General features: G+C 37.9%; 1 protein-coding gene across 2 annotated transcripts; it reads right to left on the bottom strand.

The window, feature by feature from the left end:
- Positions 1-5,791: 5,791 nt before the first annotated feature.
- LOC105929888 (centriolar coiled-coil protein of 110 kDa) lies at positions 5,792-21,211 on the bottom strand. Of its 2 annotated transcripts, none has more exons than XM_036148434.1 (14): positions 20,959-21,211; positions 19,104-19,263; positions 16,178-16,306; positions 13,486-14,635; positions 13,206-13,327; positions 11,452-11,629; positions 11,057-11,166; positions 8,276-8,392; positions 8,037-8,138; positions 7,839-7,955; positions 7,488-7,561; positions 7,320-7,385; positions 7,147-7,206; positions 5,792-6,356 (listed from the first exon to the last, which is right to left on the bottom strand). In XM_036148434.1, the coding sequence occupies exons 2-14, from the start codon at positions 19,236-19,238 to the stop codon at positions 6,281-6,283; spliced, it is 2,436 nt and encodes an 811-aa protein (XP_036004327.1). In that variant the 5' UTR covers positions 19,239-19,263; positions 20,959-21,211; the 3' UTR covers positions 5,792-6,280. The 2 variants fall into 2 exon arrangements, with proteins under 2 accessions (XP_036004327.1, XP_036004328.1); XM_036148435.1 differs by having other exon boundaries at positions 19,104-19,302.
- Between the last annotated feature and the right edge of the window lie 1,776 nt (positions 21,212-22,987).

Consider the following 22,987-nt stretch of genomic DNA (forward strand, 5'->3'; position numbering starts at 1 on the left):
TGTTAGGTGTAGTTCATGTGACACTTATCTGGATGTGTTCCAGATAATATATTTTCATTTTTATATTCACTTATATTACTTTTTAAAGTCTTGTTATATCGTTTTTAGTCTTTTAATAGTGATACGATGTATTTTATTATCTCGTTTTCTTTTCTGTTTCAACTTGTTGTATTACTCCAGATATGAGCACTGACAGAATTGTTGGAAAATGTGATAAAAATCAACATTGATTGTACCAAATATTTCAAATGCAATGATCAATTAAAGGGAATTTTCAAAAGAAAGGGTTAACCTTTTCTCTGATATTTGAGGTTACATGCAAAATGCAAATGGTTATAAAAAAAGTGATTATGTTTTCCTTGCTTCTAAGAAAACTACTCACTTTCTAATTATACTTTCTATACATCTGTAAACCTAGTACATGTGTGTGCTTTGGTATCCTGTAATGTAACTCTATATAATAATCAAAATGATATAAATTTATATGTCAAATTGTTGTTTTTTTTACTTGGTGTTGGCAATTTTCCAAAGTTTATTAGATGTGGTGTCATTGTAAAATTAGAAACTAAGTTTGTAGTTACCCTTTCTTCTGTCGAGAAATATATATATCAACAAAAAAGTCAAATGTGATACATTAGGATTTCTTTTTCTTTTTTGCCTGTTTTATTTGTTGAAAAAAATAAGATAATACCACTTATTACACTTCAGGTAATACGTGTTTTAGAATAAGGATGTCTTTTTTTTTGTTTGTTTTTTAGACATTTACAGCTATTAGGATCATCCTAAACAATCCTGATTTGTGCTGCAGCTGGTTGCAAAAAGGAACATTATATTGAATAAAGAAAACTGCATTAATTACAAAGCAGGTACTGGTAAATATTGTTTTAAATGCATATCTTGTAAAACTTCACATTTTGTTACTTCACAAAAACCAATATGTAATACGATTTATTTGGATTTGTGTGATTCAGCAATGCAAAGCATAGTTTTTTTTTCACTAATAAAATTGAAAGGTACCTCTATATTCGTCCATTTTTTTCTCTGAAACCTCTAAGAAATACAATACAACTAATTGCCAATAAATGTCTCCTACTTGTTTAAAAGAACAATTAGCAACATTTCACCACTAGGCGGTGCTTGAGCATTGTCTGTAGACCAAAACAAGCTGTAACCCGGCCCCTCCTTTCCCTTCTTAACCTCCTGCTATGTGCATTGTTGTAATGGATAAATCCACATCAAAATAGCCTCACCTGTTGGAGGAACCTTTCTAGTGAAGAAGTAACTAACTTGATAATGCTGATAGCAACATAACAATTTGATCTACTAGATGTGCTCCGCCATATTTCTCCAACTCTGCACTGCCCTGGCGGGAGCATTTTAGGTTAGGGACGAGCTTAGCCCTGAGTGGCAGCTGATCACATGCACGCACGGTCCAGCCCGGCTATGTAAACAAGAGACTGGAGAACAACATAGAGAGATGCAGTGTGATGTCATACCACAGTCCCTCTGAACTATGACCTTTAGTTCTTCACATCACTATTTTATAGGGAGCACAGTGGTGAGGAGAGTTGTGGAGTGAATGGTGAGGAGGAGAGAAATCAGGGTAAGATGGAGCAGGATGGGGTGTGTGGAGAGCAGGAGGGTGAGACTGGTGGTGAGGTGAATGGTTTGTGTTGGAGTAGGTGATGGAGCTGGAGGCTCCTCTGCAAAATAAAAGGCGAAGCAAGAGAGAAAATGTGGTGGCTGCTGGTCAGGCCAGTAGGCAGGTCAGCAAGCGGGTCACAAAGAGGAAAGAGGTGTCAGGCAGCAGTGATAGTGACATTGAACTGTCTGACAGCATTGAGGCGTCTCTGTCCCAGACCAGCTGTGGAAAGGCACGCACCATGATTTATAAAATGGCACAACAGAGAAGAATCAACGATTTTAGCAATGAAGCAAACTGGGTGCAGAGAATGGGAGGGGGAAGCTTTATTTAGTCACAGCACCTCCTAGAGTTCTGGGGTGGGTCTCCTCTTTTCCACAGCTTTCACCCCAAACTCTTTTTATGTATAAAATATCGTTCAGGGAAGGTGTCTTTTAGTAAAGTTTGAACATGTTAACATGTTTTTATCAATATTTATGCTCCTGATCTCAGTCTAGAGAGGAAGCGTTTTTTTAGAGAATATTGGGGAAATGTTAGGAGATTGTGGGTCCAAAGTTTATGGTGAGGATTTGAACTGTATGTAAATTGAGCCTCACCCAGACTCCCAACAAGCCCTGCAGCAGCTGTTCTCGTCCCACGGCCTGGTGGATGTATGGAGGAGGATGCATACAGGCTCCAGACGGTACACGTGGTCCCACATTAAAGAAGATTGAATCTCTTTAGCTCGCCTTGATCGTTTTTATTGTTTTAAACGCCATTTTAATGTGTTTAAAACATGTCAGATTTTACCAGTATCTTTTACAGACCACTCTTTGCTTTTAGGAAATGTTTTTATCACAATCGTTTTACCTAAAAGCGCCTACTGGCATTTCAATCTGGCTTTAATCAAGTTGCCTGTGTAGGATAACTTTGGTTGAGTCTTTGCATATTAACCCAGTAATTTCATGTCCGCTAAATCCTTCTCAATACTAATCGCATTTCACCCACCTCCACCTGTAAAGCTGACCTTGAATCTGCTCCCTATTCATACCCAACAATACATCTCAAATATATGGAGCATCTTTTTACATTTATCACTAACCTTTTCTATATGCACAGGATAGTTTTTCGTCAAACCATACTCCTAAAAAAATTAATTGCTCCACTCTCTCAATTTCCTAAATATATAACTTCAGTTTTACTTCGTGATTTCTTTTCTGAGTCAAAAGCAATAGTTTAAATGAAAATGTAAAACTCCATCTATATGACCATTGTTTAATCTTAGAAATTGCTTTTTGGACTTTTCCAACAATAAATATAAGATTTCTTCCACTCTTCCAAATAGCTCCACCATCCACAAAAAAACAGCCCAATTAATTCTCTATTTCTTTAAATGCATCATTTATCATGACTGAAAAATAATAAAGGACTGACTAATACTGACTTGTGGAGTTCCATTTTCTAAATAATTTTTTCATTGAAATAATTTTACCAACACTTATCTTTATTACTCGTTCTGTTAAAAAGTTCTCTAACCAAATAAGAGATTTTTCCGCAAATGACCATTTTCCTCTATTTGATCAATAATCCCTCTTTCCATATCATATCATATCATAAGCTTTTTTTATATCTAGAAAGACAGCCAAAACACTTTCTTGATTTACTTTTGCTTTTATTACCTCATGTTGCAAACGTGGCATTGGATCCTGTTCCTTCCTCTTCTAAAACCACTTTGATACTTGAACAGATGGTACACATGGTCCCACATCCATGAGTGAGATTAATTTTTTTGTACTGACTGAGCTATTCTAGCACATTAATATCCTTTGATCTAAAACTGTTCCACCACTGCTCTGGTTTTGCGTTTAGGGTTGTTGTCCTGTTAAAAAGTTAAGGTCTGACCGGGTCACAAGTTTTTACCTTTTAATCTTCAGATTTTCTACCTACGTATGTCTTTCAGGATAGCAGTGGCGTAGTCAGAAATATCTTTTCAGTCAGGCCTAATAAAAAATGGGTGGGCAAAATAACTATAGTTGAAAGTAAGTTTATTAGTTGCACGTCTGTAAGTTCACTATGGAGAAGATACAGGCAGAGGGGAAGGAGAAAGACCTTCTCTGTTCAAGTGAATCCTTGAATTGACAGCAGAAACCTACACAAACACAGCAAAGTGACTTCTGGATCATTTCAACTGCAGCAACCTGTCAAAGTCTATATTTCCGTCCCTGAACGCAATGTCATGGCTGCCATCGCACCATTGATCCAGTTATCCGAGCAGATGTTTGTGCTCCAGGACCCAGTGAGGCATGGACTCCTGCTTCGTCTTTAACCCCCTAGCATTAATCTTAAGCCTACAGGAAATAATGCTTTTATTTATCTATCGTAACCCCAAATTCTATGAGTATAGCCGCAGCCCTTTAGGCTCTGCTTTCACTACGTCTCACTTTTCTGGCTGTAAAAAAACAATAGGCTATTTGGGAACTGATTTTCCAGTCCCAGCAACGATACCCGGTTGTACTGTGCGTGAGGGATAAACAAACATGGTACCCACCATGCATACAGACTGTAAAGCACTTTTTTCAAAGAGGGAGGAAGAGGAATGAGACTCTGGGCTGAAGCTCCCAGTGATACGACACTAAAAACGCCCCATAAAGTACGCACCAACATTAACTGTGTGACTAAACTGATTAGGTGCACCTCGATTCAAGCGCAAGGCGACGCACATTTGCCAGCAAATTTTTAAATAAAGTATACTCTTCATATATCTACATTTTAATTTACAACAATAAAACGTCACAGCAGTGTGTAAACATTTTTAATAGACTTTAGGATGAGCAATAATGTTTCAAGGTACATTCAGCACCGAAAGCAGAAAACAGTTACTCAAAGCCCTTGAACAAAAACATTTAATTCAACACACTTTTACTATTCACATTTCATCGTATTTTACCGGGATTGTATGTGGTAGACCAACAATTATTAGGTTAAGCGGAGGAAAAAATTACAGCGCTTAACATTTTCTGTAAATGGATTTATACAATATTAGTTGTTTTTTTTTCTTTTTAGTAAAAGATCACATGTGAAGTGTACTCATTCTGTAGCTTGTACATGTTGCATTGTCCTCCTCCAATTTTCCCACAATACCAAGATGGGTCCAGGTTTGTGCTCCTGACTGGGAAAGTCAGGTTGAACCCAATTTATATATATATATATATATATATATATATATATATATATATATATATATATATATATATATATGAGTTTTAAAAGCAAGAATGTCCCTCATTAGCTAAATAAAATCTTATCAGTGGTAGACATTTGTATTCAGCACCATATATAACCATGTGGCCAAAATAAAATTCCCTGCAACAAACAGCCTTTGGAAATCATATAAGTGGTAAAAGAAGTCCACCTGTGTGTAATTTAATCTCGGTATAAATCCAGCTGTTCTGTAAAAGGCCTCAGAGGTTTAGTTAGAGGACCACCATCATGAAGGACCATATCTTCAGTTTTGATCAAGTCATGGAGCACTGTGCAGCCCATCATCTGAAACTGTGCAGCCCATCATCTGAAAATGAAATGTTGGATAACAGCAGGCCAAGTAAGTGGAGCATTTATCACAGAGACCAAGAGGTCTATGGTAACTCTGTAGGAGCTGCAGAGATCCACAGCTCAGCTGGAAGAGTCCGCTGACCAGACAACTATTGGTTGTGCACTCCAGCAAAACCGAGTGGCCAGAAAAAAGACATTATTGAAAGAAAAAAAGTTGTGACTAAGAGACATGACATGTAACAGACGTGGTATTGGTAGGTGGCACATTAAAGATGTGCAAGTAGTTGTTCTGGTCAGATGTTATTAAATTTAAACTCTTTGGCCAACGAATGAAAAACTAAGCTTGCACATCACAACGAAAGCACCCTCCACACTGTGAAACACTGTGGTGGCAGTACCATACGGTTGGGATATTTTCTGTGGCAGGGATAGATGGAGAATTGGTCATAGCTGAGGAGAGAATTGATTTAATTCTGAAAGGTTTTGAAAATCCCTCATTCTCTTTGTCTTTTCACGATTACGCCCCACATTTTGCAAGTCAATCATATAAAATGCCAATAAATATAAAGTCTGTGGTTTTAAGGTGAATTTTGGGAAAAAGTCACAACCAGGTATAGATATATTTGCAATGAACTGTGTACTATAATACTAAGAAAAGTACATTATCAAGACTCATTTTTATATTTTATTCTTACCCCCACAAGCACTTAGTGTTTGCAGTCACAGCAGATACACAGAGAACAGACATGCTGGCAGCAAGGTGGAGTTCTCAGGCACTAACTTGTTGTCTCTTGGCTCGGACTTACATTCAGCCAGCGAGCAGCTGCCTCTCTTTCACAATTATACACCAGCCCACTTATTAAACTACTCCACATGCATTACATTCGTGTTACACAATCAGGTGTTTATATAAAAAAAAGAACAGTTTCAGCAGGGAACAACAATAAAAAATCGTATACAATACTTTACCAGTAAGCTACGGTGTGATGGGGAACACACAGACTGTAGTGAAAATTAGCAGCGCTGACATTGATGGTTTTTACTTGTACAAGATTTGTATTAAAAGAATAAAAATTCAAGTTTACAGATCAGGCATTAATGTGTCCGTTAACCCAAAGAGTTCTGCTTCTTCATGGTGTCCCAGCGCCTAACTCTCTCTTCTGGAGTCTTTCTGTACCAGCTCCTGAGGAAAAGAAGACACTGTCAATGTGGCAACTTTAAATACACTGATTTACTCTGAAAGTCAAATCCTCACTTACAAAGATTTATATTACCTATTTATTTACAAATCAAAGTTAAATCCAATCATTTTAGTACACTTTAATAATTTACCATACCATCATGCCTGTATGAGAGGTAAAATATGGGCGAACCATGTTGGCTTTTTGTTAAACTAAAACTAAACTGGTCAAAACTTTATCTTTCAAAAGTTGTACAGCTAAAATTTTGAAGTGGTCCATCACATAAAATCCTAATACTATGCATTAAAATTAGTGATAGCAACGTGGCACAATTTGGAAAAGTTTAAAGGATTCAATTAGTTCTGCCAGTGTCTAATTATACAAATATTTTTGGATTATAACTACAACAAATAAAATAAAAATAATCTTAAAAACTACTTTGGAAATTATGTGTAAAACAGTAAGTGACTAAAGGTGCGTTCACACCGAATGCGATCCAGGCAAACTGGTCGCTTGACATTTTATCTGTCTGCTGTGCCGGGGGTGACACGGATCTCCCTCCGGAACACCAAATACAGCTTCGGTCAGTAAAATACCAGCCAAATATGTCGATAACAGCTGACATTGAAATCCTATTTAAATGGACTATAGTCATTTTATTAACAGTAGCAATAAAACTGGTCAATTGATAATCTCACCATAGAAAAAAAGGAAATTTACACTAAATAGTCATTTATGTGATTTAAAGCATTTGTCATTTTAAAATGGGAAAACATGAATGAGAAAGGTCACCCTTGGCGCTTCAGCTGGCCTAGAGAAGAGGAGGTCTGGTTCTGACTTTGCTTCAGAACTCTGGAAAATATACAAAATAGAAATGTAAAAAAAAAACAACTGGAAACCTTAAAGAATCAGCAGCACAAACACTGAGAACATGATGTCAAAGAAAGTAAAAAAAACTCTGTAACCTGTTGGTGATGGGGCTTTTTGGCTTGTGCTGCGCCTTTCTGACCGGTGCTGGGGATTCGCCGGCCCTGAAGAATCACAAAGCACGGCAATAAAAACAAAAACCGAGCTAATCATCTGAAATCATAGCAACATCACATGGACGGGTGTGTTTTTCCTTCTCATCTTACTTCTTCTTCCTGTCCATTGACCTCTGTGTGGCAGCAGACAGAGATATTCTGTCTTTGGGGGATTTGGCTTTCTCCTGCAGGGAAGTAAGAGATTTGAAATAAAAATGTAAGCTGTGGGAGCTAGAGGGAAATCAAAAAAAAGGGAAACTTTAAATAAAAAAAAACAGTTCTGCAACTATCCAAATAAAATAGGATTTGATTTAGGAGTATGAATTTATACACAGGAAACTATGAGTTGAAAAAATAAATAGTGCATATAATGTGTAAAGTTTTCTTTTTAAGTCCTAAGTAAAACCTTCCGCTGCTTATTTTGTCTCTGTGTTTACTACATGGCCAGTGTTTTCAGATTACCAGTTCTCGAAGCTTCCTCTCTGCGCGGAGCTCCCTGTCCTGCTGCAGAAGCGCCAATCGGTCCCTCAAAGGCATTTCAAAGAAGATCTCATGGACGTCATAAAGGGCGGCACGTAACTGGGGGATAGATGTGCCCATAAGAACACAAAGGGAGAGGAGGACATCTGCTGGCTGCATATGGTTATATAATAGTCATACCTGGGCTCTGACTCGCTCCTGCAGGGAGAGATCTTGTGCTGTGTAGGTCCCTCTCTTCTGTCCAGCTTCAGTCTCAAAGGATCGAATGAATTCTTGCGTATCCTAAGGTACAGATTTATAGAAGTATGTTTTAGACCTACTCAGTACTGCTACAATTTATTTAATAAGTAAAATATCCCCATTAGTGTCACAATACTTTATCATATATACACTCCTTTTTGGTCTGGATGTACTCTTACCAGAATGGTTTGGCGCAGATGTTTCACCTTCTCTGTTTTGAGAAGTCTGCGAATGAGGAAGCCACGAATCATGGCGCCGATCCGACAAAACGCTTTCTGATGCTCTGCTGTTAGAACCTGCGAGCCACAGCATTCACACAGAAAGAGGGAATCATTAGACCCTTTAAACCTTCCACAATCTGCAGATTAAATGATGATAGCTGAAATACCAAAAACACACAATAGACAGTGGATGGGACCTCTGTGATCTTTTAGGTGGTCTGTAAGTTTTTTAGGTAAAAAGCAGCTATGTTCTCCACACCAAGCATGTGAGGGACCAGCCTTCCAGTCAACAACAAAAACTTACAAAACTCAGAAGAGATGCATCAACACCTGTAAAGATTAACTGAACTTCAAAAATTTGAATGTACCGTTGATGCAGAAACATTAATTTAAAATTTTAACAGAATTTATTTTTGTTAGTGCTCCAGGGACATTCATTTTGGACAGTTCTGGTTTTGAACCCAATTATGTTGATATGAAAAGGTGCTGTCTACCACAAGATGTTTCATACAAACCCTGCTTTTATTTGTAGCCACTTTTAACACCTGTGATAATGTAATTGTCTTTAATCTCCTGATAGACCACTGGAAGGAAAGGCGGTTATGTGATTGTAATGAATAATGTCTTCAAAGTTATTTCAGTTTGAACAGACACCATAATATCTAATATTACCTCCAAGTTAATTTGTCCAATGGAGATCAGAGCCAAAACCAAGGAAAAGAGGGTCAGGGTTTCTACAACATTTCCATTTTAAAATCTTATTACGCTTTCTAGGTGTTTACAGATTTTCTGTTATCCCATAACCCTTTTAACGTTTATTTTACACAGTAAAATTTTCGAGTTTCTATTTGCAAACACAACCTGGCCAAGAGGTAAACAGAAATACATAATTGTATGCAAGCATATAAACACATAATCAAAACAACAGGGAACAAGCATGTAAATCATGAGTGAAATTTTCAAAGCAGCCAGAGACCAACAAGAAAAAAGTCAGAAGATTTTGCTGGAATTGACGGAAATCTTGCATTATGTCTACTCCACAAAATAAAAAAAAAATCATCCTAGATTACAGCCTGGAGAATATCATCATTTGATGGCGGACTCATTTTTAATTTTTAAAAGAAGTTACTAAATAAAGTCTGAAAAATCCAACTCCTTTTTATACTAAATGAATTTTTTTTTTTACAAAGTTATGCAGGCTAGTTACAAAATCATGTTTTTCTATACTTTTTAAGATTACCATGATGTGTCAGTTAAAAATGTTCATTATAAAAGTTATTTAGTTTCTAAATATAAACAGAAATGCTTGTTCCTGAAAATGTATTTCAATCCATAAAAAATATAATTATCAGTCAGGGTTTCAACTTCAATTGAAAATGTTATTGGCTCATATAAAGAAAAAATCAATCTTTCTTAATTTTGTTTGTTAAATGCAATCAGAGATCACTTGGTGTGATTGAAGTTATCGAGTGTGGCCTGCCCAGAGGTCTATTTCACAAAAGCCGAATTTGGAAATCCAGGATAAACGCTAAAGCCAGACTTGAACTAAAGTGCTCAATCCATATCCGCTACAATGGATGAGTTAACTAAACAAGCAGCATCTTTTGATGGAGCCTTATGAGGAACTGAAGCACATCAGACTCAACAAAGGAAACGCTGCTGCTATTATAAAGGAAAACACATTTGTTTGGAGCTACTTCTATTGCAAAAAAAAATCAAAAAAGTTAAATAATTTTCTCTGATCTATCCGATTCTGACTCTAGAGGTCACTGTTTTGCTGACCCATAACTCCTGAAGCAGTAGAGCAAAGGGAGGAAAGTTTTTCAGCAGACAACCTTTGCAAAGCAATGTTCACCTCACATCAGATTTTAGTAGTGGCATAATTATTAATACAAATATTGTGGGACCCTAAGCATAGACTCTAAAACACATTGAAAGAAGTTAATTTAGGATATCGATATGCAATGAAATGATCTATTCATGATAAAAATATATCAACATAATATTCTTTCCATTAACAGTTGTTAGGTCACTGAGCCTTTTGCTTTGTATACTTTTTTTTCCCTTTTGGAGCTGTGAGATTGCGTATTTTGTGCATTTAAGGGCAAATATGTTTTTTCTGGAGGAGTCAGTAAAACAGCACCGCAGAATTTTGTGAAAAATGGTTTAACACCGGACTTTATTGACAACACCTTTGCGTCTTCATCAATTCTAATTCCCTCAGCACATGCAATAGTTTATTAAAGGCCTTTCAGTCAAACTCAGAACAACAGCAGTCTTCCAAAACACAACTGAAAAGTAGGAATGCCCACGTGGATAATAATAAAGTTAATACATTTTAAAATAATTATAGTACTTGACTGAATAGTGGTATTTTAATGCAAGCTGATAAAAAACACAGATAAAGAAACAGAATCACTGACAAAACTCATTGGTTTCTGATCAATTTGACCCATGACTGAACAGATAAGGCACCAGGATTAACTAAGCCTGGCTGTTAGCATGGTTTGGATCAGGCTAATTGGACAGAATAAATCGCCATGGTAATATATGTGTGTTTTGTGAAACCGAGTTCAGGCTTAATTCAGCCAGGATATCTGGAAAATCCCATCTTAATCCTCTACCTTATGTTTGTGAAATAGGGCTCAGATGTCAGCACCTGTAAGCCTAGTGTGGAGAGCCACAGTGAAAAACGAGGTTGTTCCTAATCCCCTTCGGTTGAAGCGTGTTTATACTGACCAAACTTAGCCTCGCTCTGGATTTGTTTGCTGTCCATAAAGATCCTCGCAGATAAACAGCAGGCTGGACGGGGTGACACATCACACTAGAAGTAACCGGACTGGGAAAACCTGGAAGAACATCAAATATTGTGCTTTTAATATAATGTCTTGGTGTAAAACTTTTATTCATAGCAGAACATTTTGAGACAATGGGTCACTTTCTCAAGGCTGAGACTGTATTTAAATATATAAGCTATACATTATTAAACAAAAAACTGTGGATCTGGGGCTTCAAGGGTACCCTTATTGTTAAATGAGGACTATGGTTCTCATAACAGTTGTTAATATGAGCAGAAAGCCTTATGCAGCCTGATGCTCATCTGTGTCTTAGCTCGATAATGATGGAACTGTTACCTGAAGTGCGTCCAGATGATCTCTCTGATGGTGTGTGAATGGGGCTCAGTCCTGGACAGGAGGGGCTCATAATGGGGCAGCTGCCACTCACAGACCTGTAGCTCCAATCAAACGTGTCCCCACTTGTCAGCCTCACACATTCCTGCTCCTTCAGTCTTCTCTCTGTCTCCTCAAGATCCTGGAGATTATCAGATTATATTAAAGCTTCGGAATGTAATAAAAAACACAGACAAGGTAATTTACCATATATCCATAACTTATCATTTAATAATACAATCTAAAGGAGTTTTCTTTGTGTTCTGAAAAAACTGTTTTTTTATAGCTATCTTATACAGATGCATCTCAAGAAATTAAGTATCATGGTATATATTCAGTAAGTCAGTTACGGAAAGTGACACTCATACAGTAAGAATTTAAAGAAGGAAATATTTTAAGTGTGTATTTCCTTTAATTTGGGCTGTCATGGTTACAGTTCACCATCCAGAGTCCAGCTGCGGTCCACGCCTTGAGAACCTTTCATCTCATCTCACTAACCTGCATAAAATATGTCCCCATAATACTTATAGATCTGCTAAACTGTGTCTCCGTTATCTGCTAATGCTAAAGCTATTCTTCTTTGTTAGCTAAACCGCTAACCCTTTGTCATCTTGTGAGTCCATAAGCTTTTTTTAAGCCGCCATCTTGGTAGGCCATCACCCACTGTGACGGCCAGTTGACACAACCTTAACAACCATTTGTTCAAAAGGTTATTAACCTGTAATTTGGTAAATTATTAATATAACACTATTTTAGTAAACAATAAATGTATAAATATTTTACTTACCCTTCTGCTTTGCATTGTGAACTAGTTGTTTGAACAGACAGGTAATTTGACCTCAAAACAGACATTGATGCTTAAACATATCTAATCACACTGAACTGTTAAATCACAGCATCATTTTATTGGTTTCAGTTTTGTTATCTGTTCTTTTTTCCGTAGTTTATTATCTTGCTTATTATCTTGTTCTTTTAATTCTACTAAGTAATTTAGTTCAGTGTTTCTAACTTAGTTAACGGCTCTGTTGAACAAAGTAATTTAACTGGAAGTTTGAAGATTTTCTTAATAAATCCTTGTATTTTGGACATACATTTTTTGTTTATTCTGTATATGTGTATAGGAGAACAACTATGTGGAAATTTACTCCTTCATCTAGTGTTCTATAATACCCCACGTCACAAGGCAGGTATTCATAAAATAATAATTGACACTGACCAAACTTTTGGTTTTTATTTCCTAATAATCAGGTGGTAGCCCGATTTGGTAATCTTGACTAACTTTACTAACTTGGTTATTCATAGCCAAACCAAACATATTGTTGCACGACATGCTTGGATAAAGCACTTAAACAGCCAGCTTGTTTAACCATGAGAATTTCTTAAGGGTGTCAGCAGCTGTCTGCTGTACAATTGTCCCGTCAGCAGCCTTCCCCGCCATTACATAGTGTATAAAATGACAGTTGTTTCTTAAATCCATAAGGCTTAAGGTTTTATTAGCAGTAAGCCATAATCATTAAACTACAGAGAAATAAATACTTGAAATAAATAATTCTATGTGTAATCAGTGTTATTATCCATGCTTTGAATTTAAATTATTGAAAAAAATCTACTCGTCTATAACAATCTGGATAATTTATGTGCCTCTGCAGCATCAGGAAATGTAACAAAGTAAAGGTTAAAAAAAACCTGCATTACTATAACTGATACTTTGTTCTCACCAGATGGAGGCGTTGTTGCTCCTTTTCCTGCTCAGCCAGCAGCATGGACATCTGCAGGGCATGTTCCTCCTCTAAACGCCTCTGCATGTCCTCCAGAGCGTGTGCAAGCCACTGGGTCTCCTCTGTTTATTCCCAGACATAAAAGCAAATAAACCTTTTTCTAACTCCACTTTATAATAACAGGAAGAATTGCACGTAGAATAAAGGAGATGCCTCAGTAGAAATAAAAAAAATGATCAAAAACATAATTTTGTCAAAGTTATTTAATAAATAATCTCACCTGATTTGATTTCCGCTGCATTTTTCAGAGCAGCTGGTGTTTTCTGGTTATTGTTTGGCCCCTGGAACCCATCGGAACTCCCATGATGCCTCAGCACACATGGAGAAGGGCTTTCTACCTTGAACAATTGATTTAAAGGGGCTGCAGGGGTGCGTCTACTTGGAGCTAGACACGTAACGCCCGCCATAAAGCGAGGAACCCTTTCCTGGCTTCGGTCAACATGCTCAGCTCCAGACTGGTAGGTATTTAGCTGGCTGTCCAGTGTGTGGCAGCGCCGGCGAAACCCTAAAGGCAGCTGATCGTGGTGGGTCATGGAGCTGGGTAAAGAGGCACTCACAGGGCTTTTTTTGTTCTCCTGTACTGGAGTGGTACTGCAGTGACTGGACCGACGCATGCCGTCCCTCCCCTCTAAGCCCCGACTGCAGAGGGAACCAGCCTCTGACCAGTCCACCTGACCAGCCCCGCCCTCTAACCTCACCGGACTTCGAGGGATAAGATCTGCGGGGCCGATGGGAAACGAGATGTGGATGTTCCCAGTGGAAACTGGCCGTGGTTTACGCCTACAAGAACGGAGGCTGATGCAGGATTCCGGACTAGGGAGACGGGCATTTTGCTCTGGTTTAAGGGGTGAGAGGGGGGAGGAGTTTTGGGGACAGGCGTCATAAAGAGGCTGCTGCTGAATTGTTGATGGGCCGTCTGGGCTATGATGCAGACTGAATCCAAATGTAACTCCTGTGTTGCTGATGGGGCTACACCTCAGCTGCTGTCTGTGAGAAACAGTCTCTGCTGGGGAAGTCTTGCTGATTGGGTCAACCACTTCTGCTGATCTCTGCTGATTCTGCTCCCGCCGCACATACTCCCTTGATCTCTTAAGAAGGCTGTCCAAGCTTATGTCCTCATCGTCGTCCTCCTCCTCCTCCTCCTCCTCTTCACTCTTCTCTTGATTCTCCACCTTTAAAGCCTCCTCTTCTTTATAACCATTGATTATGCGAGTCTCAGAGTTTGGTTTAGAGGCTGGCTCTACAACCTCTGACCTAAATCCAGCAGTTTTGGGAAGCCCTGGTGAGTCGGTGACCAAAGTGTAGCCGCTGACAGTCGCAGATTTACAAACTATCAGCTCCGTATTTTTCTCACATGGAGCTTCTGGCACCTGAACAAAATATACACAGACAAAGAGCTTGTCATGTAGAGGGACTACTTTATGAAGGCATTTAGCTTTACTGGCAAAAAAAAATTCTAATAGAAAATCCGATTTTTCAAGTTCCCATTAACAATTAGATGACTAGGAAAGTCTGAGTTTGTCAAGTGGCCCAAAACGTTTGATCCATCCATACAGAATGTAGTGAAAATAGACTTCTGATGGTTTGTGTCTCATTAAACCAGTGGCACATAGTGCTGAAAAATCTCTTTTTGTGAACATTATGAACATATTTTTGGTCGTTGTGGCTAAATAGCTCAATCGTTGTGCTCTCTGACCATAAAACCTCTATTCACAAATATACAACATGTCCATGAGAGCAGCTGCAAACATCAGTCATGTCTGATGATGTTTATTCTGTAGCAGGGGCTTCTTTCTTGGTGAAAACTGTCTTAATCTAGGTAACGGTAAAATTATTTCCTGCAATGTTGACACTAAGTTTCAGTTTATGTTTATCTTGAGCCCTGGAGGTTCCTGTGTTGTTCTGAAAAATACCAACCAGTCTCCTTTCATTTCAGGCAGAAGGTTGGGGTCAAATGGTTGATACCTTGAGAGTGATCGATGATTTAACAATGATCCCAAACACTCATCAGGCTGTGATGCATCAGGACACACATCAGATTTGTTTTAGCATTGAAAAAGGAGATTAAAATTAAGCCTCTGGAATGGCTCCAACATTAATACTATAAAAACTGGTGGACTACGCTTCAAATAAACGTCCATGGCAGGAAACCAAACAGTTTGAATAAACTTGACTATCTCTGAAGTGAACCATGGCCAAATTACCCGACATAATTGTTAGGAAGCTTGTTGATGGCTACAAAAAGCATGTGAAGGTGCTGCTTGGTGAGGGACATATTGTGGTTGAACCTCTTGTTAGGTTTGTATGTATAATTTCTAACCTGTGTGAATTAGAGACGATTTACAGTAAATTTAAACTTATCCACCTTTTCCTTGTTTTTTAAATGCGTGCAAAATGTGTGTTGTATCATCACTCCACCCACATCTAGCTAATAAGACATTTGTGCCCAGGTTGAACGTATGCAAATTTTAGTTGAAGTTGTATGTTTATGCTGGTTTATCAGATTAGCAAGTGAGCAATACTGCTTTACAAAATGAGTTGACAAAACATGACTTTAATGAGATTAAATAAAATATTTCAGCTCCGTGGAGAAAACATTAAATCAGGCGCTCTGTATTCAAGTCTGCAATTCTCACCTGAGATTTTAGGGCAACGTGTAATTTAGTGATTGTGCCACATCTTGATACACACAGAGTCCTTTTTTACACCCCAGGCATGAAAATGAAATTCCTCTTATTCTTTGTCTTTGTGAATTTATAAACATGTTATGACATTCTTAATCTTCAGATTGTGTTATTTTAATAATTTGCTTTCATTGGATAATTTAACTAGCCACTGCAACATTTTTCCTCATTTAAATGCTTCATATCAGCTTATAGCTAGGTGTCCAGGAGCTTGCCGTGTTTACTGACCTGAGCTTGATCCAGTATGTTTTGAACTCTGGCCAAAAGCTTGTTTCTCTGCAGGTTCTCTCTGTTCTGCTCCAGCTGGATCGCCCTCTGCCGGTAGCCGTACATCTCGGCATGCTGCTCTGCACTCAGCTGAAAACAAAAGTTCATTTCATTCAAGTTTTATGTGAAATGTGTCCCGATGCATCTCAATAATCCAGGTAGAAAAATACAAAAAGAAAAGAAATTGGAGACTGAAGAAGTCTCTCGGAGAAGAGACGAAACGTTTCAACAATTTTTTGTGGGTTTTTTTTTATTCAAAAAGCTCCTCTGTTAAAGTCACTCATTTTTGCATCTCACAGCCTCAACTGATTTGCACAAAGATCTCAAAAGATTAGGTAAAAAAACTCTTCTGTCCTTCTTTCCTTACCAATATATGTTTTTTTATCATTTTTGGAATTGAAACGGGTAAAAAAAAAAGGTTAGATTCTTTATATGTGATCCAGTGTAGGAGTGTCTGACGCGGGACTGTTTCTGGACACAAATTGTCAGCAGTGAAGCTAAAATGGGTTTTCCAATCAGCGCTGCTTCAGCTCCCCATTGATTACCTTTTCTCTGTGTTCTGTGCCAACTGCTGATTAGACTCTTCTACTGAGAGACCTTCTAACTACTTTTAGCAAGAGCTGGATGCCTTATAATGAATGTTGTTTTGAAAGCTACACATTGGACACATGCTTCCTCAGTTAAGTCAAACCAAACGATAAGCCAAATGAGGCTTTCAAGTGATGAAGGACTGTGTTTTACAGAAATGTTGGATTCTGTAGGTCTTCCTTAAAGTGCTTAAGTGTGTTTTTTCTTACACTCTACAGTAATATATTTATCAAGAATGTACTTATTTGCAGCTACAGCTGATAAAGCAACGATCAAACATTTAGTCATGAAGAATTAAAGCCAACATTGTGGGAAAAGCAATTTTTTTGTTCAGTTCTGTGAGATTTTTACATACACTCACCATGGACCATTATGTCATCTTAAGTTGGGTCTTTAATGTTAGCCTGCTTAATCTATTCAATACCCATTTTGATGTGTGTTTGGGATCATGGTCCTCTTCAAACACACATTTCTGTTTGATTTTTAATATGAAATTGAGGAATTTGGAAGCAGAGTTGGATAAAAACTTGTTACATTTACTCAAATTTATTTGAGTTACTTTTTGAGCAAATATATACATTTAGGACTAGTTTTACTGCACTGTAAGTTACTTTTTCTTTACTTTTCTTTGAGTAATATTATTGAAAAATATCACTACTCTTGAGTAACATTTCTGTCAACTTTACCCAACGTGAGTAACGAATAGACATGCTTTAACCAAAAAATGCACCAGAGAGACACACATCTACAGTTTATGTTAATGTGAGGCTATTTGTTTGTACACCAGCTTTGTTTTTTTTAATGTTAATTTCTATATGTTGAGATCATTGAGCTATTCAGTGAACATACAGTAAACCGGAGGTATTCTTATTACTTTGCACACACACATATACATACATACATAATGCACACACACACACACACACACATATATATATATATATATATATATATATATATATATATATATATATATATATATATGGTGTATAGTATTGCTTTAATTGATGTTATGTTGAAGAAAAATCATAAAAGTGTTCTTTCTGAATTATTTATGTTTTGTACATTTTTTTTTTATTTTAGTCTAAAACTCAGAATTTGTACTTTATACATTTTTCTGTCTGATTACATTTTAAATAATAAATCAGATGTTATGGTTAGTTACTCAGTACCTGACTAGCCTTACTACCATTTTTTTTTTACTCTTACTTGAGTAACTTCTTTGTTGGCTATTTATTACTTTCACTTGAGTAAAAATATGCTGACGTAGTGCTACTCCTACTTGAGTACCATTTTTGACTACTTTACCCACCTCTGTTTGTAGGTATAGTACCTTGTCCTTCATTATTTCATCTGCTTTGTGGAATGCACTTGTAGCACCGGCAGTGTAACACCCTTGCTGCATGATGCTGCCCCCACCATGCTTCACATGTGATACTATATAGGGTTTTTAGTTTTGAAGGTTTCATCTTCTCAAAACCTACTTTTTGTGATTTCAGTGACAACGATTAATCTTTGTAATAAAACCTTTCATCAAAAGGTAGTATTTGGCTTGTCCGTGTGGGCCTCCCCAAAATAAAATCAAGCCTGAAGTTAGTCAATTGAGAGCAAGCACTTCTTTATTAATTGCCAATCTCTCAGTCGAGGACCTGTGTGAAACCTGCTTCAATGTGATTTTGGACTTCATAACCAATTTCAAACTATCTAAGGGTGACTGTTTGAGACAAATAGTTGAAACTTGGACTTAACTGGGTGTTCAATCAGGACATTGATCCCAAACAAACATCATAACTGGTTTTAGAATGGAGAAAAGATACTAACTTTAAACATCTGGATTGTTTCTCAAAGCTGCGTTCTCCACCATTTTGAGAATTTCCGTATTTCACCTAAGGTGAAAGGTCCATTCCAGGAAACCAAACAATTTAAAGCAACACTACCAGTTCTTCAAGAAAGCGTGGTCAGATATTCAACCAGAAGCTTGTTGATGGCTACAAAAAGCATCTGGTCAAGAGTTCCCAAGTCCCATGTTTGTACAAACATTGGTGGAGGTAAAAATGTACAGTTATATGTTTGTATTTGGAATTAAAATACAGAGTAACTTTAAATTGAAACTAATCTGATCATTCCACCCTGCAAAAAACAGGTCAGGTAAATTACTAAAAGCCACAAATGAATATTTTATTGATGCCCTGTAAACTTCTCCTACAACTGTAACTCCCAAACATTCATATTATATTGATTAGATGGCTAATAAGAAGCACATTATTACACAACTCGTACTTGTCTGTCTTTTCCTTACCAGAGGCAAAAGTATAGATCTGCCATGAAAGCGGATGACAGAGCGAGCTTTCAGGGAACAAAGCGTCTTCTTCTTGAGTTTCCCCTCCTGCAGCATGGCCAAACTCCGCAAACAGAACTCCTCGTAGCTCTCCATCCCTGGACGACGACACACCCACACTCTGGGCAGGAAACACACAGCATGTAGCCTTGTCACCCGGCTGTTTAAATCAAATCAAATGAAATGTGGAATTACAACAAAGTTTGTGAACCTATGGGGTTACTATTCAGTTTGACTGATTCTATAATGCTTTGTAGCGGTACTCATACCCATTTAGCTTTTCTCAGATTTTTGACATGCTGCCATTACGAACTTCAGCACATTTGTTGATATCTTATGTGGTAGACTAACATAAAGTAGTGAATAAATGGGAAGTGGAAGTAAAAGAATATATGGTTTCTGAAGTTTAGGACAAATAAAAAAAGAGTTGCCTTCATTTGTATTCTACCTCATGAAGACAGAGAAACACATTTGCCGGCTGGGGATAGGGTTGTGGACAGGTTTAAAGCAGAAACTGATTTTTATTTAAATATGGAGCATAACTAGAAACTATAAAAAGGATGTAACAACTGCAAACCTGCTTAAACCCAAACTGACAGGCTATTCCGGAACACTATTTATTAGGAAAGCAGTCAAGGAACAAAGGGTAACTCTGGAGGAGCTGCAGAGAGATACAGCTCGGGTAGGAGAATTCAACAATAATATTGTCCACCTGATCTGTTTGCCGTGCTCTCGTTACGGATGAGTTCCATTCATACTATTGTACAATTCACATAGGGGAAACAATTTGGGGACACAATCTGGTCACATAAGACCAAAACTAAACTTTACCACCCATATAAAAAAATTTGTTTCCCACAGTGAAACATGGTGGTGGCAGCATTATGCTGTGGAGATGGCTTTTCTTCCGCAGGGACTGGAAAGCTGGTCAGAGTTGTTAGGTAGATGGATGGAGGTAATTCTGCTGCAAAGGTCTTGAGACTGTGACCCGCGCCTAAACATGCTGCCTGGACTACTCTAAAATGATTCGGATCATGTGTTGGACTCGGCAAGTCAAAACCCAGACCTGCAAACACATGCCACACTTTTCAGATTTTTATTGGTAAAGCCATTTGAAAACCCTGTATCGTTGTTCGCTCCACTTCTCAGCTATAGTATTTGACTATCACATAAAATCCCAATAGATTATGTTTTAATGTGACAAATTGCAAAAAAGTTCAATGGGCGTGAATATTTCTGAAGGGCGCTGAATATGATCACCTTGAATGCAGGAGAGCAGGGGCAGTCGCCTAAAAACAATAGAAGCTCTGTTTTCTCTCATGTTGTCTCATCACATTCCTGCCATTCCTTCCCGCAGGATTTATTTAGCCGGTGACTCGTTTCCTTTTCCGGTGGTCGTGAAAATGCAGATCGGATCGTGTGTCCAGTCAATACAGAGTCTATTTCGGAAATAATCGGTCAGCAAGTGCCAGGACAGCCTGGTCCGCGTAGATTTAGAGCGTTGGACAACTGGCACAACGCGTTTTTAAAACAGATTAATAATAGTAATACATTTGAAGGTATTTTAGCGTCTCTTATTAACGACGATGTGTTTAAGGTGTAACCTCTGACCACCACACTGATTCAGCCCATTAAAGGACATCAGGGGTAGCGGTGGTTTCCCTTTTTCTCCCTGCTCTATTTCAGAGCATGCTCGCTTAACCATGTCGCTGCTAGTCTTTAATTCCAACGCAATCAATCTCCTGAAGCGTCAAACACATTTTTAATCCAGATGTGCCACACAGAATGACAGCTGGTTAACCGCGCGTGTTCGTACCTGCACTTCAGACGGGAAAACAGCGCGTTGTCCTCTTTCCCTTTGACCCGACGCAGAGGGTTAGACGCAGGATAATCTCGCTGAGATGCTCAGAGAGGGGGGCGTTTAGCGGCATGGTTTAGCGTCTCTCCTCCTGGCCACGGTTACTTTGACCAGCATCACGGTCATCATCGTCTCCTGCCGGCCGAGGCTCCCAACAGCGCCTCCTAGCAACGGGAGCGCTGCACGAGCCGAGCGTTCCCTCGGCGCTTCAATCTCGTTTCATTCAACGTATCCGCGCGAGATTTACGCGAAGCCGTGAGGAAATCATCGTTGGAAATCAAGACTTCATAGAATGGCCTTCAAATTAAAAAGTTATTTTTTTTCTTAATTAAAGCACATTGCACTTTTCTTACATCATTCCTCTACTTACTTTCATTTTGAGATATAAATAAATAAATAAATGGCACATTTGTTATTTAGGAAATACAAGCTGTATTCATTTCTTACCTAATAATGTTAAGTAGCCTTTAATTAGCTAGTAAAAAAAGCACACTATTAGCCACTAATCAGTCATAAACCATGTTTCATCTCAAATAGAACACCTGCCTCCATTTGCTTGTTGGGACAGCCAAAATCATCCTGGATGCTGAAAAAGGAGATAAGAAACCTGCTGGAGGATTTGTGTGATAACTGAGAAAAATGGTACATTTGCATTTTCTGCAGGCTCATCGCTTTCCCTGTTATGTAGAAGTTAAACCAATGTATCCATCTATCCATATATCGATGGTCCTCAACTGAAGATCTGGTTACAGACGTTACATGTCCATGATGTAACCCTGGCTTACATTTTCAAGGTATGTTGTAACATCATTAGGTTTCTAAAGGATGCAGAAAATGGTAAAACCCTGACTGTGGTATGTAGAAGTGAGAGAGATCTTCATTGCAGTTATTTGAAGGACTGAGAGTATATATATATATATATATATATATATATATATATATATATATATATATATATATCACTGGTAAAGATGTCATGTCTCCTCCCAGTTGGGCACAGTTAAAGAACTTTGGAAAAACCTCGAAGGCATTCTGATGGGATGCCCATTCCATCTCAACTGACTCCTTGTGGAGGAGCAGTAGCTTAAATCTGAGCTTCCCTCTATAGGGGCTCCTGAACCTATCCCTAAGATTGAGCTTAGCCACCCCAGGGAGCATATTTCAGGAGTTTCAAGCGGTTCAAGGGCCTCCACGAAACAAGACCACTCAAGAGAGCACAGATTAGGAAGACTATCATGGCACCCTGTTGGAGCCAGGCATGAGGAAATAGGGAGCTGAGCAGGAAGCCTCCTTCAAGTGTGAGAGATGTTTTGATTCCCAGTATCATAATGTGGCAGTAGAATATTTCACAACTCCCAGTGGCATAAAATTAAACTGGTTTGTGATTAAAAGAGATCATTAAAAGAAATGTTATTATCTCAATTTTGTAAATAATTGTCTGGTAAAGTAATTGTTTTACAACTTTAATGATAATATCAACATAAATAAAAGACAGCAAAGTATATTGTGTTTAGTATGTCCTTTCCACCAAGAGTTTGATAAGATCAGCAAAAAACTCTATCACATCCTTTGGGTATGTGAATGTCACGTTTGACCTGTTTAAGTCAAATGTCAATAATGTACATTTGAGTGATAGAAAAAAACTTGCAAATAGGCCTGCAGCCTTCTCATCCCCAAGACAAGTGTGGAAGTGATGAAAATCTACCAATAACTAAATAATAATAAATGTCCTGATTCAGAATTGATAAACCTGAATAAGCGGTTCCATTTAATCTGACAGGACATCATTAAAGTAATGGTTCGGTAATCAATTACTATTTATTCCTGCTGTAGGGTATGTATGAATATGAATAAAATCTGATTTTCATTATCATATGATGTCATTATTTGTAGATATAGAGAAGTTTGGACATGTACAGTAACTCTTACAATTCTATATACCCCTGTTCAAATACCAGGTTTTTGTGATGTAAAAAAAAAACACCAT

The sequence above is a fragment of the Fundulus heteroclitus genome, chromosome 16, assembly GCF_011125445.2.
Source record: "Fundulus heteroclitus isolate FHET01 chromosome 16, MU-UCD_Fhet_4.1, whole genome shotgun sequence".
NCBI classification, from domain to species: domain Eukaryota; kingdom Metazoa; phylum Chordata; class Actinopteri; order Cyprinodontiformes; family Fundulidae; genus Fundulus; species Fundulus heteroclitus.